We start from the raw sequence: 20,017 nt of genomic DNA, 5'->3' as shown, positions 1-20,017 counted from the left end.
ATCACGGTGAAATACTGCTACAGGGTCACCAGCTGAATCAGCAATCAGGACCAGAAATAGATTAAGAACTTCTGTGAGCTGACACAGCAACCGCCCAGGAAGAAACAATTATCCAAGATTTGCAACCATAAAGCCTGGGTACAAATTAACAATAATGGTGAGAACTAACATATGTTTTTACAGGGCTTTGCTAAAGCGATTAACAAATTAATTTGTTTTAATAAAAAACTTGTTTTCTTTCCATTAGCCACTGGAAGTGGAGTGGCATGCTCAGAGATTCATGGGCTTGGTGTCCATCCAGGTTTACAGGATCAGTTTTGAAAGCCTGAGATAGATTTAAAGTGGATTTAAGAGTGCTGAAAATTAATAATAGAATAATAGAATGGGTTTGAGTGTAAGTTAAAGATCCATCTGTTTCCAAAGCCCCTGCCATGTGCAGGGACACCTTCCACTAGATGAGGTTGCTCCAAACCCTTTCCAACCTGCCTCCAGACAACTGGTTTGGGCATTAGACTGGAGAGTTTTCAGAAAAGAATGAGATGTTAACTTACTCATTATTCTGCCAAAATGCCAAATTCCAAGATTTTTTACCTGCTAATTACAGAATGAATCCCAAAGCCAGAGCTCTGCCCAGTCCAATAGACCCATCTCAGTGGGCAGGAGAGCCACTGCCTGCTCTGCCAGTTCTTAGAGTCTCTGCTGGCGCTGCAGCCCAGCTGAGTGTTGGGTACACCTCACTGGCGGTACTACCACATCCATTCCACACTTGGGCCAAACATTCCTGCAGATTTGAAGAAAAAGCTTTTGGGTAAGGATATGCACTCTAAAGCAATCCCTAAAGCAAACAGCTGCCCTACCAACTCCTCTCTGGACTCTCTAGCTGTTCCAGGCTCCTCTTATTTTAGTATTTTTTCTTTGCTGGATGCAGGAGACTTAAAGCAGAAGCTCTGCTGGGGCCTCACTATCCACCAGCTGAAGGATCAAGTAATCACAAACTTCTGAGATGTTTCTCCAATCCCACCAAAACCCCAGAAAGGAGCAGAAGCAAATATCCCTCTGGCCACCCACAACATCTCTGCAGTGCCAATGGACTTGGCTCCAAGTCCATGTTCAAGCCCAGACACGCTCAGCATTCATCCAGCTTAGATGAAAAACTGTGAATTTTGCTTAAAAGCGTTAAGAAGAGAGAAATACACATCATTCCTCAGCATGGACCTAAAGGCATCCTTGTCTGCAGAGTGGATGGAGCAGGCCCACCACACACCACTGGGCCTTCTGTCTGACACAAAGCAGCCCAGCAGCCTGGATCCACCTCACAGACCTTGAGACATGCTGGGAATGACAAGCTGAATTCCACTTGTCCGCTTGGGCACAGCAAACAGGCGTCAGGACACACAGAGCTCTCTCTGGCTTCCAGCCTGAGCTCCTGTGCAGCCCTGCCAGAGATAAAGGAGGGCAAGATCACTTGAGAGTCTCACAGCAACCCAGGGACTCATTCAAGACATGGGCTGGGGTGAAAAGAGATTAAAAAAACATCATAAAGATAATTCCTGTTGCTCATAGATATGTCCAGCAAAACAGCAGAAGTTTGAAGAAGGAAGAAGAATTTTGTCTATGGTGAAGGGTGGTCCAGAGGCAGGACCAGGGTCCTGCCATGGGGAGGGGGCAGCCAGCAGGGATCAAAGCCTCCTGGAAACCTCCCAGTGGATGGCAATGCCTGGAGACAGGTACAAACTGTAACCCTGTGTGACAACGTTCACAAGAATTAGCATTTCTCAGGAATGCAGGGATTTATTCTTCAAGGCCCACCATATCCGCGAGCACTACAGCCCAAACACTGCACCAACAGAGCATGTGTTTGATAAGAACCCAGGAACAGATGCCAACGGATTTAATGTGGGACAGGAGGCCCATTGCAGGTTTGCAGACTGCTGGCAGGGTCAGCTGTAAATATTCCCTGACAATCAAAGGCATTCATCTAAGGATTACATGCTGGGGGCTTTGTGGCAAAGTAAATTTGCAACTAACAGGACCATTAATAGTCAGACAGTTTAGTGGGCTCGCTGGCTGCCATTTATTTTCCCCCCAGTCATTTTTACTACATCTAAATACCATGGGGATGTGGGACTTGAATGAGGTGGCTTAAGAAATCAGCTTAGAAGGAGTAGGAGAAGGGGTTACCTCCAACAAAGAGAGCTCAACGGGGATCGAATGGGGATATCAATAGTGGGTAAGGCCACTGAAGCATGTGAGCTGATTTCATAACTTGGTGGAGATTAGCCTCTTCTGTAAGCAAACAAACCTACACAGGGGTATGAAGTATTGGTCCTACAAAGTGTGTTCATAGAGGGGATATATTTGAAAGGCTGAGGAGGAAAGGCAAAAATTTGTGGGGTAAGGAGTGGCTGTGACATAAAGATACCATGGCCTGTTTTCACCCCAGTTTGACACTCTCAGAACAAAAACAACCAGAGCAGAAACTGTGCTGCAGAAATAATATGTCCCCCGCCTGTGCAGCAAGCACTAAGCATAAAATAATTGTGGTGTGATGGGATGATGACAAACCAAGAGTTCCAGGGCTGAGCAGGCACAGGGTGATACAAGGATTAACCCAGGATGATATTTCACTGGAGAGCTACCTCTCCAGAATATCAGACCTCTTGGGGTGCAGTCACCTCTGCATCCTCATCTGATGTGGGGGTCCTTCCCAGGCCTTTGCCCCAGCTCAGCACACCCTGAGGCTGCTGCCATCTGAGCAGCCCTTCCCTCTCTCTGTTCACTACCTCTCCCTCCTCTGTCATCTCAGAAACAAACCAGGCAGAAGGAGCCATGTGGGAAACTAGCATAAATTCCATTGGATTATACTGCTTGTGTTTTGTAATTGAACATAGTAACTGTTCTATAACTAAAGAAAAAAAACAAAAAAAACAAACCAGAGAGAGGGAGAGATCCCTTTCTCTCCCCTCCTCCTATCCTGTAAATCCTACTCACTCTTTCATTGGAGGAAGGAAGAACCAAGCAGGAAGAATGGAGAGTGGGTAAAACACTCTCAGGTTTCTAAATGCACTCCCTGACACGACATATCTGACCTAAAGCCATGACATCTCACTTTAGCTTGTTCAAATGAAAAAAATTTTAATAGGAGCATCTTTAACTCTGGTTGGTGTGCCATTGTTTTCACTAACCACTTCACAAGCCCAGGAGTCACAATTTTTCCCTGACAGGAGTGGCCAGGTGTTCCACTTGTGCCTTCCCAGCAATGTGAACACAACAGGATGCAGCCTTAGCCACAGGAATACTGTACAAATCCCTCCTGCAGCCACTCATATCAGCAGTGGTACTCTGTGCTGGGCTGGAAAGCTCCTTCCACTGCAGGTCATCCATGGATGAGGATGAGGGATGCAATGTTGGCAGCGCTGTTCATGCAAAAGGCTGTTGTGAGTTTTCCTTGTTATCTCCAGAACCACTCACACCAGAATTACTCTACCTCTGCAGGTTTTTAAAGAGGTGGTGTGATGATGAAGGGTTTTCCCTTTTCCTTTAACGCTCAGCTCTTTAATGGTGTTGTCATTTCAGCAAGGAAATCCGGTGTCTACATGCTAATTTTAAAGACAGAGAAGAAGAAGCATTAATGACAATTATTTTGCAGAAGTCTTCTGACTTCAGTCTCCTTGAAGGCCTTTCTGTTATGGATGATAAGCTCCTGCAGAAGACACTGACCATAACCCAGGTTTGAGATGCTCTTCTTGTATAGAAACAGCATTGAAAGTGTCTCCTTGATGGATGCACGGGTGTGGAAACCTCTCAAATTAAATGTTGCTGCTGTAAAACCTGTCTAGTCCTTCTCTGAGAGCACCAGCAGACTTCAGACCTTTAAATATTTGGGCATCTTAATTTACATACCATACTGATTTTAGCTTTTGCTACTAAAAGAAGGTTGACTCCTCTCATGTACCTTCTACCTCCACATTTCATGACTCTGCTCTGACTCACCATGTCTGGTGCTGAAGAAGAAACCAGACTCAGGCACCCAGCACCCACCTGCAAAGAGCTTGTGACTACAGCTGAGTGGAAACATTTTTCTATTTCCTATGAAAATGCTCATGATTTCAAAAACATTCCTCTTCTGCTTTTGGACTGACTTGAGACCTTTAGGAAATCACATAGGAATGGAGCCAGGGAGAGAGGAAGAGAGCCAGAAAGACACCTCCAAGAACAGCCACTATCTCTGCGGGCATTGCCCCCTCACACCTGCTGAGGTAAAGCCTCCAACATCCCTACAAGTGCTGTAAATGCTGAGCTTCCATGTCTTTTAAAGTGGATTACTATCCTTTCACCCAGGTTTATTATTTATTACTTACTACATTATCCAGAAATTCCATCTGGGAGCCATGAAAACTTTTCCAATAAAAAAGTAATCAAAACTAGGATTTTTTCCTTAGAATTATTTGGCTTAACAAACTGCTATTTTCCAAACATCTCTGGGTGGGAGCCTCCTTCCCCCCAGGCCACGAGGGTTACAGAGGGGTCAGTGCAGAGCCACACTCTGTGAGTTGATACAATGCCCATCACAACAGACCCTGAGCATCTCCCCAGGTGATCATCACCCTTCAGCCGAAGCAGCCAGGAATTGTTTTCGATGCACTTTTTCCTTGCTGTTGTTAGGCTATTCTCACTGCTACTGTCATTCTTGGAAGCGAGAGTCAAAGACCAAGACTCCTCTCCCGGAGCCTGGAGTTGCACAGACAAAAGCAGGAGCTTTACAATAGCAATAATAGCAAGAGACAACAGAAGGAGAATGAGAAGAAGTCGTGGTTAAACCATGATAATGTCGTGGTGGTCAGCAGTCTGGAAGGGGTTTGTTGGCACCAGAAATTTTTGAAATGATGAGGCGTTTGGTGATGAGGCTTGGCTGAATCATTTCCTGCAGGAGTAAGTCCAGTAGTGGACAGCAGCTGAGAAATTTAGGTCCTTTCTGTTTTAGGTCAGTGCTGCCAGGATGCTGCTCCTCAAGAGGGACCACACAGCTGCAGAGGAGAGGCTGCATCCTCAGGACATTTTGCTCAGTCCCATGCTCCCTGAGGACCATGAGCATCATTTCCAACCTCTGGAAACAGGGTACGCTTGAGGAGATTCCAGAACATGTATTCATCCTGCAAAGTGAGAAATTAAGAGGTTCTAGGAATGATCCCAAAGAGGAGTGGAGCAGTCCCCATTCACAACCTGTCACATAAAAGAGAGGTGTGAGGAGAGGAGAGGAGAGGAGAGGAGAGGAGAGGAGAGGAGAGGAGAGGAGAGGAGAGGAGAGGAGAGGAGAGGAGAGGAGAGGAGAGGAGAGGAGAGGAGAGAAGAAGTATTTCAGTTGGAAGTGACCTACAATGACCGTCTAGTCCAACTGCCAATCCACACGGAGTCAGGAGGTGTCTGGGCTGAGGAAGGCTCACAGAGATGTGGGGTACAAACTGAGTGCCCTGAGAAATCACTGCCAGAAAGTCAGATTAATTGTCTCCATTTGGTCCATTTCCTTCCTTCCTTCCTTCCTTCCTTCCTTCCTTCCTTCCTTCCTTCCTTCCTTCCTTCCTTCCTTCCTTCCTTCCTTCCTTCCTTCCTTCCTTCCTTCCTTCCTTCCTTCCTTCCTTCCTTCCTTCCTTCCTTCCTTCCTTCCTTCCTTCCTTCCTTCCTTCCTTCCTTCCTTCCTTCCTTCCTTCCTTCCTTCCTTCCTTCCTTTCCTTCCTTTCCTTCCTTTCCTTCCTTTCCTTCCTTCCTTCCTTCCTTCCTTCCTTTCCTTCTTTCCTTCCTTCCTTCCTTCCTTTCCTTCCTTCCTTCCTTCCTTCCTTCCTTCCTTCCTTCCTTCCTTCCTTCCTTCCTTCCTTCTTCCTTCCTTCCTTCCTTCCTTCCTTCCTTCCTTCCTTCCTTCCTTCCTTCCTTCCTTCCTTCCTTCCTTCCTTCCTTCCTTCCTTCCTTCCTTCCTTCCTTCCTTCCTTCCTTCCTTCCTTCCTTCCTTCCTTCCTTCCTTCCTTCCTTCCTTCCTTCCTTCCTTCCTTCCTTTCCTTCCTTCCTTTCCTTCCTTCCTTCCTTTCCTTCCTTCCTTCCTTCCTTCCTTTCCTTCCTTCCTTTCCTTCCTTCCTTTCCTTCCTTTCCTTCCTTCCTTTCCTTCCTTTCCTTCCTTTCCTTCCTTTCCTTCTTCCTTTCCTTCCTTTCCTTCCTTTCCTTCCTTTCCTTCCTTTCCTTCCTTTCCTTCCTTTCCTTCCTTCCTTCCTTCCTTCCTTCCTTCCTTCCTTCCTTCCTTCCTTCCTTCCTTCCTTCCTTCCTTCCTTCCTTCTTCCTTCCTTCCTTCCTTCCTTCCTTCCTTCCTTCCTTCCTTCCTTCCTTCCTTCCTTCCTTCCTTCCTTCCTTCCTTCCTTCCTTCCTTCCTTCCTTTCCTTCCTTTCCTTCCTTTCCTTCCTTTCCTTCCTTTCCTTTCCTTCCTTTCCTTTCCTTCCTTTCCTTCCTTTCCTTCCTTTCCTTCCTTTCCTTCCTTTCCTTCCTTTCCTTCCTTCCTTTCCTTCCTTTCCTTCCTTTCCTTCCTTTCCTTCCTTCCTTCCTTCCTTCCTTCCTTCCTTCCTTCCTTCCTTCCTTCCTTCCTTCCTTCCTTCCTTCCTTCCTTCCTTCCTTCCTTCCTTCCTTCCTTCCTTCCTTCCTTCCTTCCTTCCTTCCTTCCTTCCTTCCTTCCTTCCTTCCTTCCTTCCTTCCTTCCTTCCTTCCTTCCTTCCTTCCTTCCTTCCTTCCTTCCTTCCTTCCTTCCTTCCTTCCTTCCTTCCTTCCTTCCTTCCTTCCTTCCTTCCTTCCTTCCTTCCTTCCTTCCTTCCTTCCTTCCTTCCTTCCTTCCTTCCTTCCTTCCTTCCTTCCTTCCTTCCTTCCTTCCTTCCTTCCTTCCTTTTGTGAAAGCTTTGTGCTTTCTTCTGTGAGTTTGGAGAGAAAGAGGGGCCACGGGTCTGAGGAAGGGGATGAAAAAGAGAGCAGGAAAATCATGTGTCCCAGAGCACGACCTGTTCTTACAGTGTGGTGAGACAGCTGCAGTATAAAGTGAAATAACTTATCACACATCAGCAATTGGTAAATATATAAGTAATAAAAAAGTAGAAATAAATGGTTTATTTTTGAGTCCAAAATTATTTATGATATCAATAACGTACTGCAGAAGGTGGTGGGCCGCGAGTTGGGCAATGCCCTTCGGGAAGCGTTTTGTGCTTGTTAGGTCCAGAAAGCCCAAGTGGCGAAGTTCTGGGGATTCCCACGGGTGCAGATGGAAAGCCGAGACCCCACTGGCATGTGGGACCACAGCATGAGGGGTCAGCACAGCTGAGAGAGTCTCCACGCAGGGCTGCGTGTGCCCTGTGCCCCTCGGGTTGCCAGCGCTGGGGACCCCCGGGGAGACCCACAAACCCCCCCCACATGTCCCCTGTGCCCCTGGGGGTCCCTGTGACCCCCGCCAACCCCCCCACATGTCCCCTGTGCCCCTGGGGTCCCTGTGACCCCCGCCAACCCCCCACATGTCCCCTGTGCCCCTGGGGGTCCCTGTGACCCCCGCCAAGCCCCCACATGTCCCTGTGCCCCTGGGGGTCCCTGTGACCCCCGCCAAGCCCCCACATGTCCCCTGTGCCCCTGGGGGTCCCTGTGACCCCCGCCAAGCCCCCACATGTCCCCTGTGCCCCTGGGGGTCCCTGTGACCCCCCAAAGCCCCCACATGTCCCCTGTGCCCCTGGGGGTCCCTGTGACCCCCGCCAAGCCCCCACATGTCCCCTGTGCCCCTGGGGTCCCTGTGACCCCCGCCAAGCCCCACATGTCCCCTGTGCCCCTGGGGGTCCCTGTGACCCCACCAACCCCCCACATGTCCCCTGTGTCCCTGGGGGTCCCTGTGACCCCCACCAACCCCCCCACATGTCCCCTGTGTCCCTGGGGGTCCCTGTGACCCCCGCCAAGCCCCCCACATGTCCCCTGTGTCCCTGGGGGTCCCTGTGACCCCCGCCAAGCCCCCACATGTCCCCTGTGTCCCTGGGGGTCCCTGTGACCCCCCGCCAAGCCCCCACATGTCCCCTGTGCCCCTGGGGGTCCCTGTGACCCCCACCAACCCCCCCACATGTCCCCTGTGTCCCTGGGGGTCCCTGTGACCCCCACCAACCCCCCCACATGTCCCCTGTGCCCCTGGGGGTCCCTGTGATCCCCGCCAAGCCCCCCACATGTCCCCTGTGTCCCTGGGGGTCCCTGTGACCCCCACCAACCCCCCACATGTCCCCTGTGCCCTCGGGGTCCCTGTGACCCCCACCAACCCCCCACATGTCCCCTGTGTCCCTGGGGGTCCCTGTGACCCCCACCAACCCCCCCACATGTCCCCTGTGCCCTCGGGGTCCCTGTGACCCCCACCAACCCCCCACATGTCCCCTGTGTCCCTGGGGGTCCCTGTGACCCCCACCAACCCCCCCACATGTCCCCTGTGTCCCTGGGGGTCCCTGTGACCCCCGCCAAGCCCCCCACATGTCCCCTGTGCCCCTCGGGGTCCCTGTGACCCCCCAAAGCCCCCACATGTCCCCTGTGCCCCTGGGGGTCCCTGTGACCCCACCAACCCCCCCACATGTCCCCTGTGTCCCTGGGGGTCCCTGTGACCCCCACCAACCCCCCCACATGTCCCCTGTGCCCCTGGGGGTCCCTGTGATCCCCGCCAAGCCCCCCACATGTCCCCTGTGTCCCTGGGGGTCCCTGTGACCCCCACCAACCCCCCACATGTCCCCTGTGCCCTCGGGGTCCCTGTGACCCCCACCAACCCCCCACATGTCCCCTGTGTCCCTGGGGGTCCCTGTGACCCCCACCAACCCCCCCACATGTCCCCTGTGCCCTCGGGGTCCCTGTGACCCCCACCAACCCCCCACATGTCCCCTGTGTCCCTGGGGGTCCCTGTGACCCCCACCAACCCCCCCACATGTCCCCTGTGTCCCTGGGGGTCCCTGTGACCCCCACCAACCCCCCCACATGTCCCCTGTGTCCCTGGGGGTCCCTGTGACCCCCGCCAAGCCCCCCACATGTCCCCTGTGTCCCTGGGGGTCCCTGTGACCCCCACCAACCCCCCCACATGTCCCCTGTGCCCTCGGGGTCCCTGTGACCCCCACCAACCCCCCCACATGTCCCCTGTGCCCCTGGGGGTCCCTGTGACCCCCACCAACCCCCCCACATGTCCCCTGTGCCCCTGGGGGTCCCTGTGACCCCCACCAACCCCCCCCACATGTCCCCTGTGCCCTCGGGGTCCCTGTGACCCCCACCAACCCCCCCACATGTCCCCTGTGCCCTCGGGGTCCCTGTGACCCCCACCAACCCCCCCACATGTCCCCTGTGTCCCTGGGGGTCCCTGTGACCCCCACCAAGCCCCCCACATGTCCCCTGGGGGTCCCTGGGGGTCCCTGTGACCCCCACCAACCCCCCACATGTCCCCTGTGTCCCTGGGGGTCCCTGTGACCCCCACCAACCCCCCCACATGTCCCCTGTGCCCCTGGGGGTCCCTGTGACCCCCGCCAAGCCCCCACATGTCCCCTGTGCCCCTGGGGGTCCCTGTGACCCCCGCCAAGCCCCAACATGTCCCCTGTGCCCCTGGGGGTCCCTGTGACCCCCACCAAGCCCCCCACATATCCCCTGTGCCCCTCGGGGTCCCTGTGACCCCCGCCAAGCCCCAACATGTCCCCTGTGCCCCTGGGGGTCCCTGTGACCCCCACCAAGCCCCCACATGTCCCCTGTGCCCCTGGGGGTCCCTGTGACCCCCACCAACCCCCCCCACATGTCCCCTGTGCCCCTGGGGGTGCCAGCGCTGGGGACCCCCGGGGACCCGCCCACGCGGGGCGTGGCCTCCCATTCATACTGTGCGTGACGTCACGGAAGGCGTGACCAATAGGAGCGGCGGGCTGGCCCCGCCCCCATGGTGCCGCTGTTAAAGCGGCGCCGCCGCCGCCGCGCGTCCGTCCGAGCGTGTGTCCATCCATTCATCCCTTCCCCGCTCCAGCCCTCCGTCCGGCCGTCCTCCCGAGCCATGAGGAGGCTCTTCCTCCTGCTGTGCAGCGCCGTGTCCTGTTGCGTCGCGGCGCGGGGCGCGGACGCGGCGCTGCCCGCGGCTGGAGGTGGGTGAGCGCGGTCCCACGCGGGACCGGGGGAGCCGCCGAGCGGGCCCGTGCCCCGGCGGGGCAGGCGGGTCCCGAGGCGCTTTGCTGACCCTTCTCTCCCGCTGGCTCGCAGATGGCAGCGCGGAGCGTGTGCCGGCGCAGAAGGCGCGGGTGAAGTTCGGTCTCCGCTCCTCGCCGGACGCCGGTGAGGATGGTTGCACGCTCGCCATCGGCCAGCACCAGTGCTTGGAGGACTGCAAGTTCAACGTGACAGCTAAAACCTTCTTCATCATTCACGGCTGGACGGTAAGTGTGAAGAATCCTGGGCAATGCTTAGTGTGCCCACTCAGAGAGAGCAAACTGCCCTGCAAATGGGCTGTGTCTCCAGAATATTTATTTTCAGGAATTTCTGTGACTGCCTCATCCCTGAAGGTGTTCAAGGCTGGGCTGGATGGCAATTTGAGCAACCCGGTCTAGTGGAAGATGTCTCTGTCGGTGGCAGGGGAGTTCAAACTAGACAATCTTTAAGGTCCTTTTCCTACCCAAACCATTTTAGAATTCTGTTAATATAGGAATTTGGGAAAACTTTTCATGTTCTGAGCACAATGGTCTCATAAAAGATGCACCTCTATTGAGATCTCTGGAGCAAAGTGTTTGGAGTCAGGCTTAGAAACTCTGAAATCACCCAACTCATTCATAACTTCTCAAGATCACTTCCTAGCTGTATAATGTGAACATGACACTAAAATCCAAGTGACTGACCACTATGAATGTGACACTTGACTTGACAGGCACGTGTGTAGCCCTTCTGTAATCGTAGCTGAGTGCCCAATCCTGACGTCTGCTCTGTGCGCTCCTTGATAAAGAAACAAGTGGGCACGCAGACTTTATCAAGGTTTTAATTCTGCATTTGATGAGGCTGAGTGTGTGGCACCAGGGTGCTTATCAGCTCTGCCAGGGCTTGTGCAAACCACACTGCCACGTCTGGTGAATAATTTTGCAATCCATCAGAATTTCTGAAACTCTTGAGAAAAAGTTAAGATAAGGTGGCACGTAACGAATGCCTCTCCCTCCTGCCCTAGAAGGCAAGTGGGTAATTACAGCCAGAGTCTCTCAAAACCTGTTTTTCTTACTCTGTTGCATGCATGCTCTTACTGCATTGCTGAGAGGTAGTGGGGCTTGCAGAGGAGCAGCATGCAGCTGGAGCAGCAAATGTAAATGACATGCAAATATCTAGACTGTGGATGTGTCATCTTGGTCCTGCAAGCTGGAAACTGACACCTGAATCTCTTTCTAGATGAGTGGCATGTTCGAAACCTGGCTTGACAGCTTGGTGTCCGCTCTGCAGGAGAGGGAGAAGGATGCCAACGTGGTCGTGGTGGACTGGCTCTCTCTTGCCCACCAGCTCTACACCGATGCCGTGAACAACACGCAGATTGTTGGAAAAACCATAGCGAGGTTGCTTGACTGGTTACAGGTAGTGCAAGCTAAGAGCAGCCTCTGTTGTAATGCTCGGTGAGGGACTGTTGCACAAGGCTGCAGAGCGTTCACCAGCAGGGCAGGCTGTGCTGTAACACCCAGCCCAGGGCTTGGCCAGGTGATGGCTCATAGCTGCAGTGCTGCTGCCCTGCCTCCTGGAGATGCTGCCTGGTGGTGTGCTCGGGTCAGGGGTGCTGAAGTGCAGCTCAGATTTGGGAGTGCTGCCTGAGCAATGTGGGCTCGGGAGTTGGGTGTTCGGAGCCAGCACTGGCCCGGCAGGAGGGCGGGGGAAGAGGAGAGGTCCATGGTGCTGCACTTGGCACCTGAGGCCAGGGCAGCTCCCAGGGGAAACTTTTATTCTTGGTGATAAAGAATATCATAATTGGGGCTGGAACACGGGTAAACCATGAGTGCCATCCAAACCGTTCCACTTGTTTAGATGAAATACAAAATGAAGCGTGCTTATCTGCCCCCTCCCTCCAATCCCTTCTCATAACTGGATATTGTATTCCTGCAGACAGAAGCAGCACCAGATGCCATGAAAGAGAGGGGATCAAACTCTCGTATTTTCTTTTCCTTGCAGGAAAACCCCCTCTTCAAGCTTGAGAATGTCCACCTGATTGGGTACAGCCTGGGTGCCCACGTGGCTGGCTTTGCTGGTAACCACGTCCATGGCACTATAGGCAGAATTACAGGCAAGTGGCTTTTTAAGCAGTTTCTCCCCTGTCCTTCCTGGAAGTGAGTTTCCCTGAAGAGGCTCGTTTCCTATGTTGCTACAATGTTGTTTTGGTGTTATTCTTCCAGAAATGACAAGTTTTCTACTTGTGGCAGCAGTGGAAAGCACAGGTCTCTTCACATCAATTATAGCAAGGCTTCAGTGAAAAAACTTTACCCAGGACAAACTGGTCCTGGCTTTGTTTGAATTTAAATGTGGGTTCAAAACAAGTCCAGCTCAAGCTCTTACTATCCAAATGCTATTCCTCTGGGTGATAGTGTTTTTGTAATTATAGCGCATAAGCTAATGGAAGTGAGAGCTTTTGGGTGCTGTTTGTCCCACAGGGTGTCTGATTAAAAAAAAAAAAAAATCAACTCTAAACCCTCATTCTGGAAATATCTGAAGAGTTTGCTTCCAGCTCCAGAGGAAAGCTGACTTCAACACGTGAGAACTTAGGGCATAGTACAAGGAGTTGCATTAAGGATTTACATGTGACACTGGCAGTGAGAATTCCATATAGCCAGGCAACAAATGTCTGTATTTAGTTAATTGGGGGGAAAAAAAAATCACCCAACAGTCAAGTTGTAGAAATGCTCTGGAGTGCAGCTTCTGGCTGGGGGTGAGGCTCAAGGGTTAATAGAGCATCCCAAACCCATCATGGGATCGCAGATGCAGGTATTTCTTGGCTGCTGCTTAAATTGTGTTAGTCCCTCCATATGTGCAGTCTGAAAACAGACTAAATGTCACTGAGGCAGCTTTGGCTGACAGCTGTCCCTGGGGTGTTAAACCTCTTCTGGTGTTTGGAGCTGCCTCTTGAATCATCTTTTCACCATCACCTGGTGAAGGCTCTTTGCTTCCAACAGGCAACGTGATCATGGTGCTGCCATTGGGTTGTATTGCCCCAAAAGTGGAGTGGGACATCTTTATTTGGTTCCTCAGTGAGCCTGTGGTGAAGACATCTTGAGGGACAGTACCAGCAATGAGGCTGGGACTGTCTGTGTATCAGCTGGTGAGGAGACCTGCCAGCAGCAGGCTTCTGGCTATATTCTCTGTGAAACAGCCCAGTTTCTTACCTGGCCCCTTGTGTTCTGTCTCTGACTCCAGGCTTGGATCCTGCTGGCCCCATGTTTGAAGGAGTGGACCCCAGCAGGCGCCTCTCCCCTGATGATGCCAACTTTGTGGACGTCCTTCACACCTACACCAGGGAAACACTGGGTGTTAGCATTGGGATCCAGATGCCTGTGGGCCACCTTGACATCTATCCCAACGGGGGAGACTTCCAGCCTGGCTGTGGCCTAAGTGATGTCTTGGGAGCCATTGCCTATGGGAGTAAGTTCTCTTTACCTTTTGCCTGTGGTCAGTGTAGACTTCTCACAAATAGATTTGGGTTGGTGGAAAGAAAACCATTTTTTCCTTCTAAACTGTCTGTACTTCTGGAGATAGTTGCTAGAAACTATAGATGCTTTTAACAATGAAGCACATTCTCACTCCAACACCTGATCATAATCTGTGGTCTTATGCTGGGACTAGGATCCTCTTAAAGCTCTTCATGGGAGGGACTAAATGAGCATCTCCCACTAACCTCCTGAATTGCTGCTGTTGGAAAACTGTTCAAGTTTGACCCCACTCAGCTCATACTGGGCTGCAGAAAGGCATAGCTCACTTTATCTTATGGGCTACTGGGGTGACAGCTGCTTCAATCAAGTGTATCCCCTTGCAACTCTGCCTCTCTAGCAATTGGTGAAGTTGTTAAATGTGAGCACGAGCGGTCTGTGCACCTCTTCGTGGACTCCCTGGTGAACCAGGACAAGCAGAGCTTCGCATTTCAGTGCACCGATTCCAGTCGCTTCAAGAAGGGCATCTGCCTGAGCTGCCGCAAGAACCGCTGCAACGGCATCGGCTACAATGCCCGCAGGATCCGGCACAAGAGGAACAGCAAGATGTACCTGAAAACCAGGGCTGACATGCCCTTCAAAGGTATGCTCCCCCTCCCAGGAGCAGCACAGCCTCCCTGTGGGAGCAGCCTCCCAGAGTCGGTGTTGGGAAGGAGGCAGAGGCGGAGGAGCACATCTCCCCAAGGCCACGCAGCTGCAGGCGTCGGTGTTCCGCTGGCACCGGCTGCACTGCTGTGCTGTGCCATCCCTGTGCTCCTTCCTCCCTGCGGAATCCACCCACAGCAACACCCTGCCTTTTGAGCAGGGCTGCAGTCCACCTGCCGTGCTTGCAAAACTCAGCCTCAGAGGAATGTAAGGCCTGGGGAGCCATCCCCAGGGTGGGCCTGCTGCTGTTGTTGTGGAAAACTCAAATTTCTAATCAGTAAGGGCAGGAAAAAGTGGTCAGTGCTGTCTCACTAAAGGAAGGGTCTGGCCTTTGCTAGCCAACACTATTTCACACAGAGTGGTGCTGAGCAACATTTCTTTCAGCACAGCTGGTTCCATCTCTGCTCTCCCCTTTCTCTCCAGTCTACCACTACCAGATGAAAATGCACGTCTTCAGCTACAAGGGCTTGGGAGAGGCTGATCCCACCTTCTCTGTCACCCTCCATGGCACCAATGGGGACTCTGAGCCCCTCTCTTTAGAAATGTAAGTAATCTGCTTTTTGTGTTTTTACCCAAGTATGAAGGCCACAGGAACTACACAGGATGGCAGAATTCTTTTTCTTCTGCTAACACTGGCATTGCATCCCAGCCTAGAAGCCTTACTTCATCACCTTTCCAAAAAAGCTTTTCATTCAGTAGCTTAATTATAATTTATTACTGGATGAATTGAGAACACTTTAATGTGCCCAGTCCCATGTTAGCCTTCATGGCTCATTGCTTTTTAGTGTGTGTGGTTTTTTTTGGTTGGTTGGTTTGTTTTTGCCCTCCACCATTTGGACGTAGTCTGAAATGTCTCTGGAGGCACTGCTGACCTCATTTAGCCTCTCCCAAAAGAAAGACCAGGCACAAAACCCACCTTTAAGCTATGGAAGGCTGGCCAAGCTAAGTACACACTGTGTTGTGTGGAACCAGCTATCTGAGCTCCCGTCAGTGTAATCAGTAATTAACTGGTGACAGTTGAATGTGCAGCACTTGATAAGCTGCAGGGGCTCTGTTAAACTCCTGGCATGGAGCAAAGGAGCCTCTGGCATGCTTCTATGAGGAAAAAATGCCAAGTCTCTGCCTCTCTTCCAGGCTTGATCTAATTGGCCTAAATGCTACGAACACCTTCCTGGTCTATACTGAGGAGGACATGGGTGAACTTCTGAAAATAAAGCTCACCTGGGAAGGGACATCTCAGTCGTGGTATGATCTGTGGAAAGAGCTCAAGAGCTACTGGTACAGGCCTGTGAATTCCTCCCAGGAGCTCCACATCAGACGAATACGTGTGAAATCTGGGGAAACACAACAGAGGTAATGGGTGTTCTAGGCTGCATGAGAACTGTCCTGAAACTTCAACTCAGAGCCGAGGAAAAAAAAAGCCAGTGTTTTGAATGTAGTTGGTATCCTGAGCTGCCTTCCTTTTTGGTGTCACCAGCTATTGCTCCCTCGTGGTGTAGGGAGAGCAGGTTACTGTCCAGCACGAGGCTGCAAACAGGCTTTAAGCAAAACTGGTCATCACAGAGCAGATTTGGGGTATTCTTCTGCTTTGTTTTGATACTGTGAGATCCAGTGGGGACTAATTAATGTGCTTCAAGCTGGTTTAGATTGTACCTGTAGCGTTAAAGTACTGAGCACCAAAAGTACTGAAACATGGATGGTCATGGCTGTTATTTACAGGCTTAATGTGCTGATTTGGCACAACCAGCAGGACCTAAAACTGCAAACAGCAACATGGTGACACCAACCCCTCAAGCACTGCATTGCTCCTTCTGGGATCTGGCAGGGGAGCTGGAACTAGGTGATTTTTAAGGGCCTCTCTAAACCCAACCCATATCCCTGGATCATAGAATTGACCATAGAATTCTAGCGGAAGGTTCTCTACCATGCAGGGATGATTTTTAAGGTCCCATCCCTCCCAAACCATTCTCTGATTTTATGATTCTCTGCAAATGGAAAGTTACATGAGCATCCAAAGATGGTTAAAAGTTCCCAAGCGTGTAGCACAGCACTCCCACATCTTCTGTTAATGTTGTTCTGAAGGTAACCCAGATCTGTCAAAATCTGGCGATTTACCACATTTCTCAGTGCTTTAAATAAGCATCACCTGTCGTCTGTAAGGTACTCTGCATCCTGGCTTCTATGAAACATAGGGGTAGCAGAAGCAAAGACCCCCAGTTAAAATATTGAAGTGGGAAATAAAACAGCTACTCAAGGGGCTGATGGTGTATCAAGATGTTCTGTGGGATGGATGTCTAATCAAACAACTTGTCCTAGAGTAATCCTGCAGTCCGTATTACTTGTTAATTGCTAAACATGGAGACAGCAAGTACCTTGACTTCTGATTCCTCCTCCTCCTCCTAGGTTTGCTTTCTGTGTGGAGGACTCCCAGCTAACCAGGATATCTCCTGGCAAAGAGCTCTGGTTTGTGAAGTGCACAGAGGAATGGCAGAAAAGGTATGGAAATCAGTCAAGAGAAATTCTGTATGATGCAAGTGGCTTGGCTGGGATGAGTGGTACCTTCTCTTTGTTTTTTTTGACTCCTGATACCTCTTTTTCTTTCAAAATAGCTGTGAATCTTAGGCTAGGATTTCTTATCTATCAGACTTAATTTTCATGTCTGCCATATCTATTGCTAAGTAGGTGATATTATTCTCCCTTCTGACCTTGGATTGTCATCTTGTACCTTTGCATGTTTACTGCCAAAAGGGTGTATCGCGGTCCTTGCTCCTAATTGTGGTAGGTGCTAAAGTGAGGTGCCACCAATGCCCCCGATCTGTGCAATAGTGGAAAGGTAACTAAGAGTCATTTATCAAGTGCCCTGTAAAACAGGGGGAAGCTGGGAGAAGTGCAGGGCATTGCCTCATTGCCTCAAAGTCTGGTGGAAGACCTTGAGCTGCCAAGAAATCCCCTGGTTAAAGTTTGAGCTCAACAGCATGAGGAAGACTCAGGTGAGGACTTGCCTTGGTGTTACAGCCCTGACTCTTATAGCTTCATCTCCAGGCCTGCTGATCTCCTCTGGTTCAGGAGAGTGCCGACTCTGACACTGCCAAAGCAGCTCGGCCTTGCTTAGCCTCTGGGGGATTTCCCTGACACACAGAACAACCCTCAGAGCATGACTTCCAGAAAGTCTGGTCCCAGCAGTGACAACCTGATTGCCGCGATGCCTCTGGTCATGTTTTGAATGAATTCCTGTTCATTTGCCTAAATGATACTTTCCTTTGGATTCAGCCCAACCTTTTGCCCTCTCTTAAATTTCAGTTTGTAGACTTGGAGCTTTGTCACTTCAAATCCAGAGCACAAAGTGCTTGTTAGGGCTAGCACAGCCTCGTGGAAGTCAAGCTCTGCACAGCCTTCCTGGGCAGCAGAACTCAGCTCAGAAATGCGAGCTGGTCCCATTCCAGGTTTGGCAGAAACTAGCAAGCTGTGCTATGCACGGTAGTAAACAATTCTGTGAATGAAACCCCTGTGCAAGAACTTGTTGCTCTGCCACGAGTCTCGAAAGATCGAGTAAACATTCCTGCAGGTACAATAAAAAGCTGTTTTGATATGCTACTTGGTAACCCCCATAAAACTGAATTACTGGCAGATGTGCCCTTCCTGCTTTCTCGTGCAGTGCAGCTTGTGCATGAGGCGGAGGAGCTGAGCTCAGCTCCAGCACACCATTTTTTCTAGGAAATGATCCTTCCTTCCAGAAATCATGAGTGATTACTTGCTGTTCAGCGCTCTCTTTCTGCCAAGTCAGTACAATGTTATAGTTCCCTCCTCAGAGACTGAGCCTGCAAACATCTGTCCATCCCAAATGGAGCTGCACAGGCAGGGTCTAGCTCAAGCCCTGTAATTTCTGCTTGCAGCCTGCATAATGTCTGCTGCAGGCTCTCACCGAGTAGCTACTGGGCAAAGTGCAGCTTTTGCAGAATAAAACGCCAGCCTGTGCTGTCCAAACCTGTTCTTGGCATTCCATGAGTTCTTAGAAATCCCTCATTATTCCTCTTAACTTCTGCATTTAACTGGGTGTCTTTTTTGCTCTCTGTTTTCCCCAGGTCTGTGTCAAATCTGCTCTGAAGGCTTCCCTAAAGACTCACAACCAAGCAACCTAGATGCATGAAGACCACACAGGTGGCAAGATGCTCTGGGAGAAACCTGGCTTGGTAGCACTTAAAGAAACTAGCTCTTCAGGACAAAACATCTTGGATTGGATGCAAGAAACTGAGGAGCAATTGATGAACCATGGTCCTAGACCTAGAATAACTAAAACTCCATTTTCCCTTTCCCAAGGAGCCTGGTTTGTGCATTTAACCTTACCTTGACCTGTTACACACTGCATTTTCCGTTCCCTGCTCCCATTAACCAGGACTAAGGATGAGATCTTCACCGACTGAGACCTCAGCAATGATCTTCTGGTCTGCCTGCCAGTGGAGTTGAGAAGACAAATAACCACGCTAACTGCCCGTCAGACTGTGGGTGACAGAGCTGCCAAGAACAAATTAGCACCTAGGGTAGGGGTTACCATGGTCCTGTAGCACTGTGGGCTGTGGGAAGGTGAGACCAGCACAAGTCAGGTGTGTGGGGTTGTCCAGGGAAAGGCTGGGGATAAGCACAATGCCACTTAACTTCAAGTTGACCTTTGCTTGCCTTAAAAATAATCCGTTCTGATACTGAAATGTCTGTTTGCCTGACATATGGCCCGATGAGACGGCAGAGCTGTGTCCTCCCTGTGCCTGCCTGGGGCAGGACACGGTGCAGGTGGTGGTGGTGGCAGCTGCTCCTCACTGCCTGGTCAGTGTCCGCAGTGGGGCCGCCCTGTCCCACGTGGGGATCCCTTTTTAAGGGGCAGAGAGAAGCTGTCCTTGTTCTGACCACGGGGATGGAGGAAGGCAGTGGACTGCGCTGCCTCAGGAGAGCTTTGCACCACTCCTTTTAATCTCTGAGAATGTGCTCCCCTCTGCTCAGAAGCTGTTGTAGTACCAATGCATAATTAAGACCTTATTTTTGAGTGCCAAACATCCTGCCCTCCATTGTCACAACACCCCAGCTGGATTCCCTTGTCCCAGGTGATCTTGGCTTGGCTTCGAGTTGGACAGACTCTGCAGCTGTCCTGTTTGCTGCAGCAGAGCGGGCCTTTGTCAGTTGGTGAAATAGGTTTTGTTTTGGTTGCTTGCTTTTTTCTTTTGTTTCTTTTTCCTTTTTTCTTTCTTTCTTTCTGGAAGGAGAATTGGTATAACAACCATTGAGCTTTTGGCATGCAGAAAGGCAATCTCAAAAATGGTGTTGCCAGGTGGTGCACTGAGTTCTGAAGTCTTAGCAAGTCCTTCTGAGGCCTGCAAATCTCTTCAGTTTTTGTAGAGCTTCACTCTAACCAAAGCAAGCACATTTGGGGATATTTTTTTTCATGGTTTTATGCAAAGACTTCAAAAACGGAAGCCTTTGGTAAGTATCTGTGTGTTGTTGCCATGCCATACTTAGAGAAGTTTCAAAGCCCTATTTGTATATTGTGGTTTTTGTATGACTTAAAACATAATTTATTTCTCATATTGTACATATGTAAAATTTAAAACATTTTGGTTTTGAGTAACAGTTTTTATGGGCCTTGAGATCAAAAATAAAGGGCTTTGTAAAAATCA

General features: G+C 50.8%; 2 protein-coding genes across 2 annotated transcripts in view; one reads left to right on the top strand and one right to left on the bottom strand.

The window, feature by feature from the left end:
• The window catches only part of RPL17 (ribosomal protein L17), a 26,361-nt gene extending 12,951 nt beyond the window's left edge, over window positions 1-13,410 (bottom strand). The window contains exon 1 of the mRNA XM_068177405.1: window positions 13,389-13,410. The gene's annotated coding sequence lies outside the window, so the exon portion shown is untranslated. The remainder of the gene's footprint in view (window positions 1-13,388) is intronic.
• Window positions 9,994-20,017, top strand: LIPG (lipase G, endothelial type). The gene is made up of 10 exons (XM_068177398.1): window positions 9,994-10,139; window positions 10,255-10,427; window positions 11,419-11,598; window positions 12,184-12,295; window positions 13,420-13,644; window positions 14,050-14,292; window positions 14,778-14,898; window positions 15,489-15,707; window positions 16,758-16,850; window positions 18,437-20,017. Exons 1-10 carry the CDS (start codon window positions 10,052-10,054, stop codon window positions 18,456-18,458), a joined length of 1,476 nt encoding a protein of 491 aa, XP_068033499.1. The 5' UTR covers window positions 9,994-10,051; the 3' UTR covers window positions 18,459-20,017.

This window comes from Anomalospiza imberbis, chromosome Z (assembly GCF_031753505.1).
Source record: "Anomalospiza imberbis isolate Cuckoo-Finch-1a 21T00152 chromosome Z, ASM3175350v1, whole genome shotgun sequence".
NCBI lineage: Eukaryota > Metazoa > Chordata > Aves > Passeriformes > Viduidae > Anomalospiza > Anomalospiza imberbis.
Note: the sequence above shows the minus strand (reverse complement) of the source record. Positions and strands in the feature narration are given on the sequence as shown.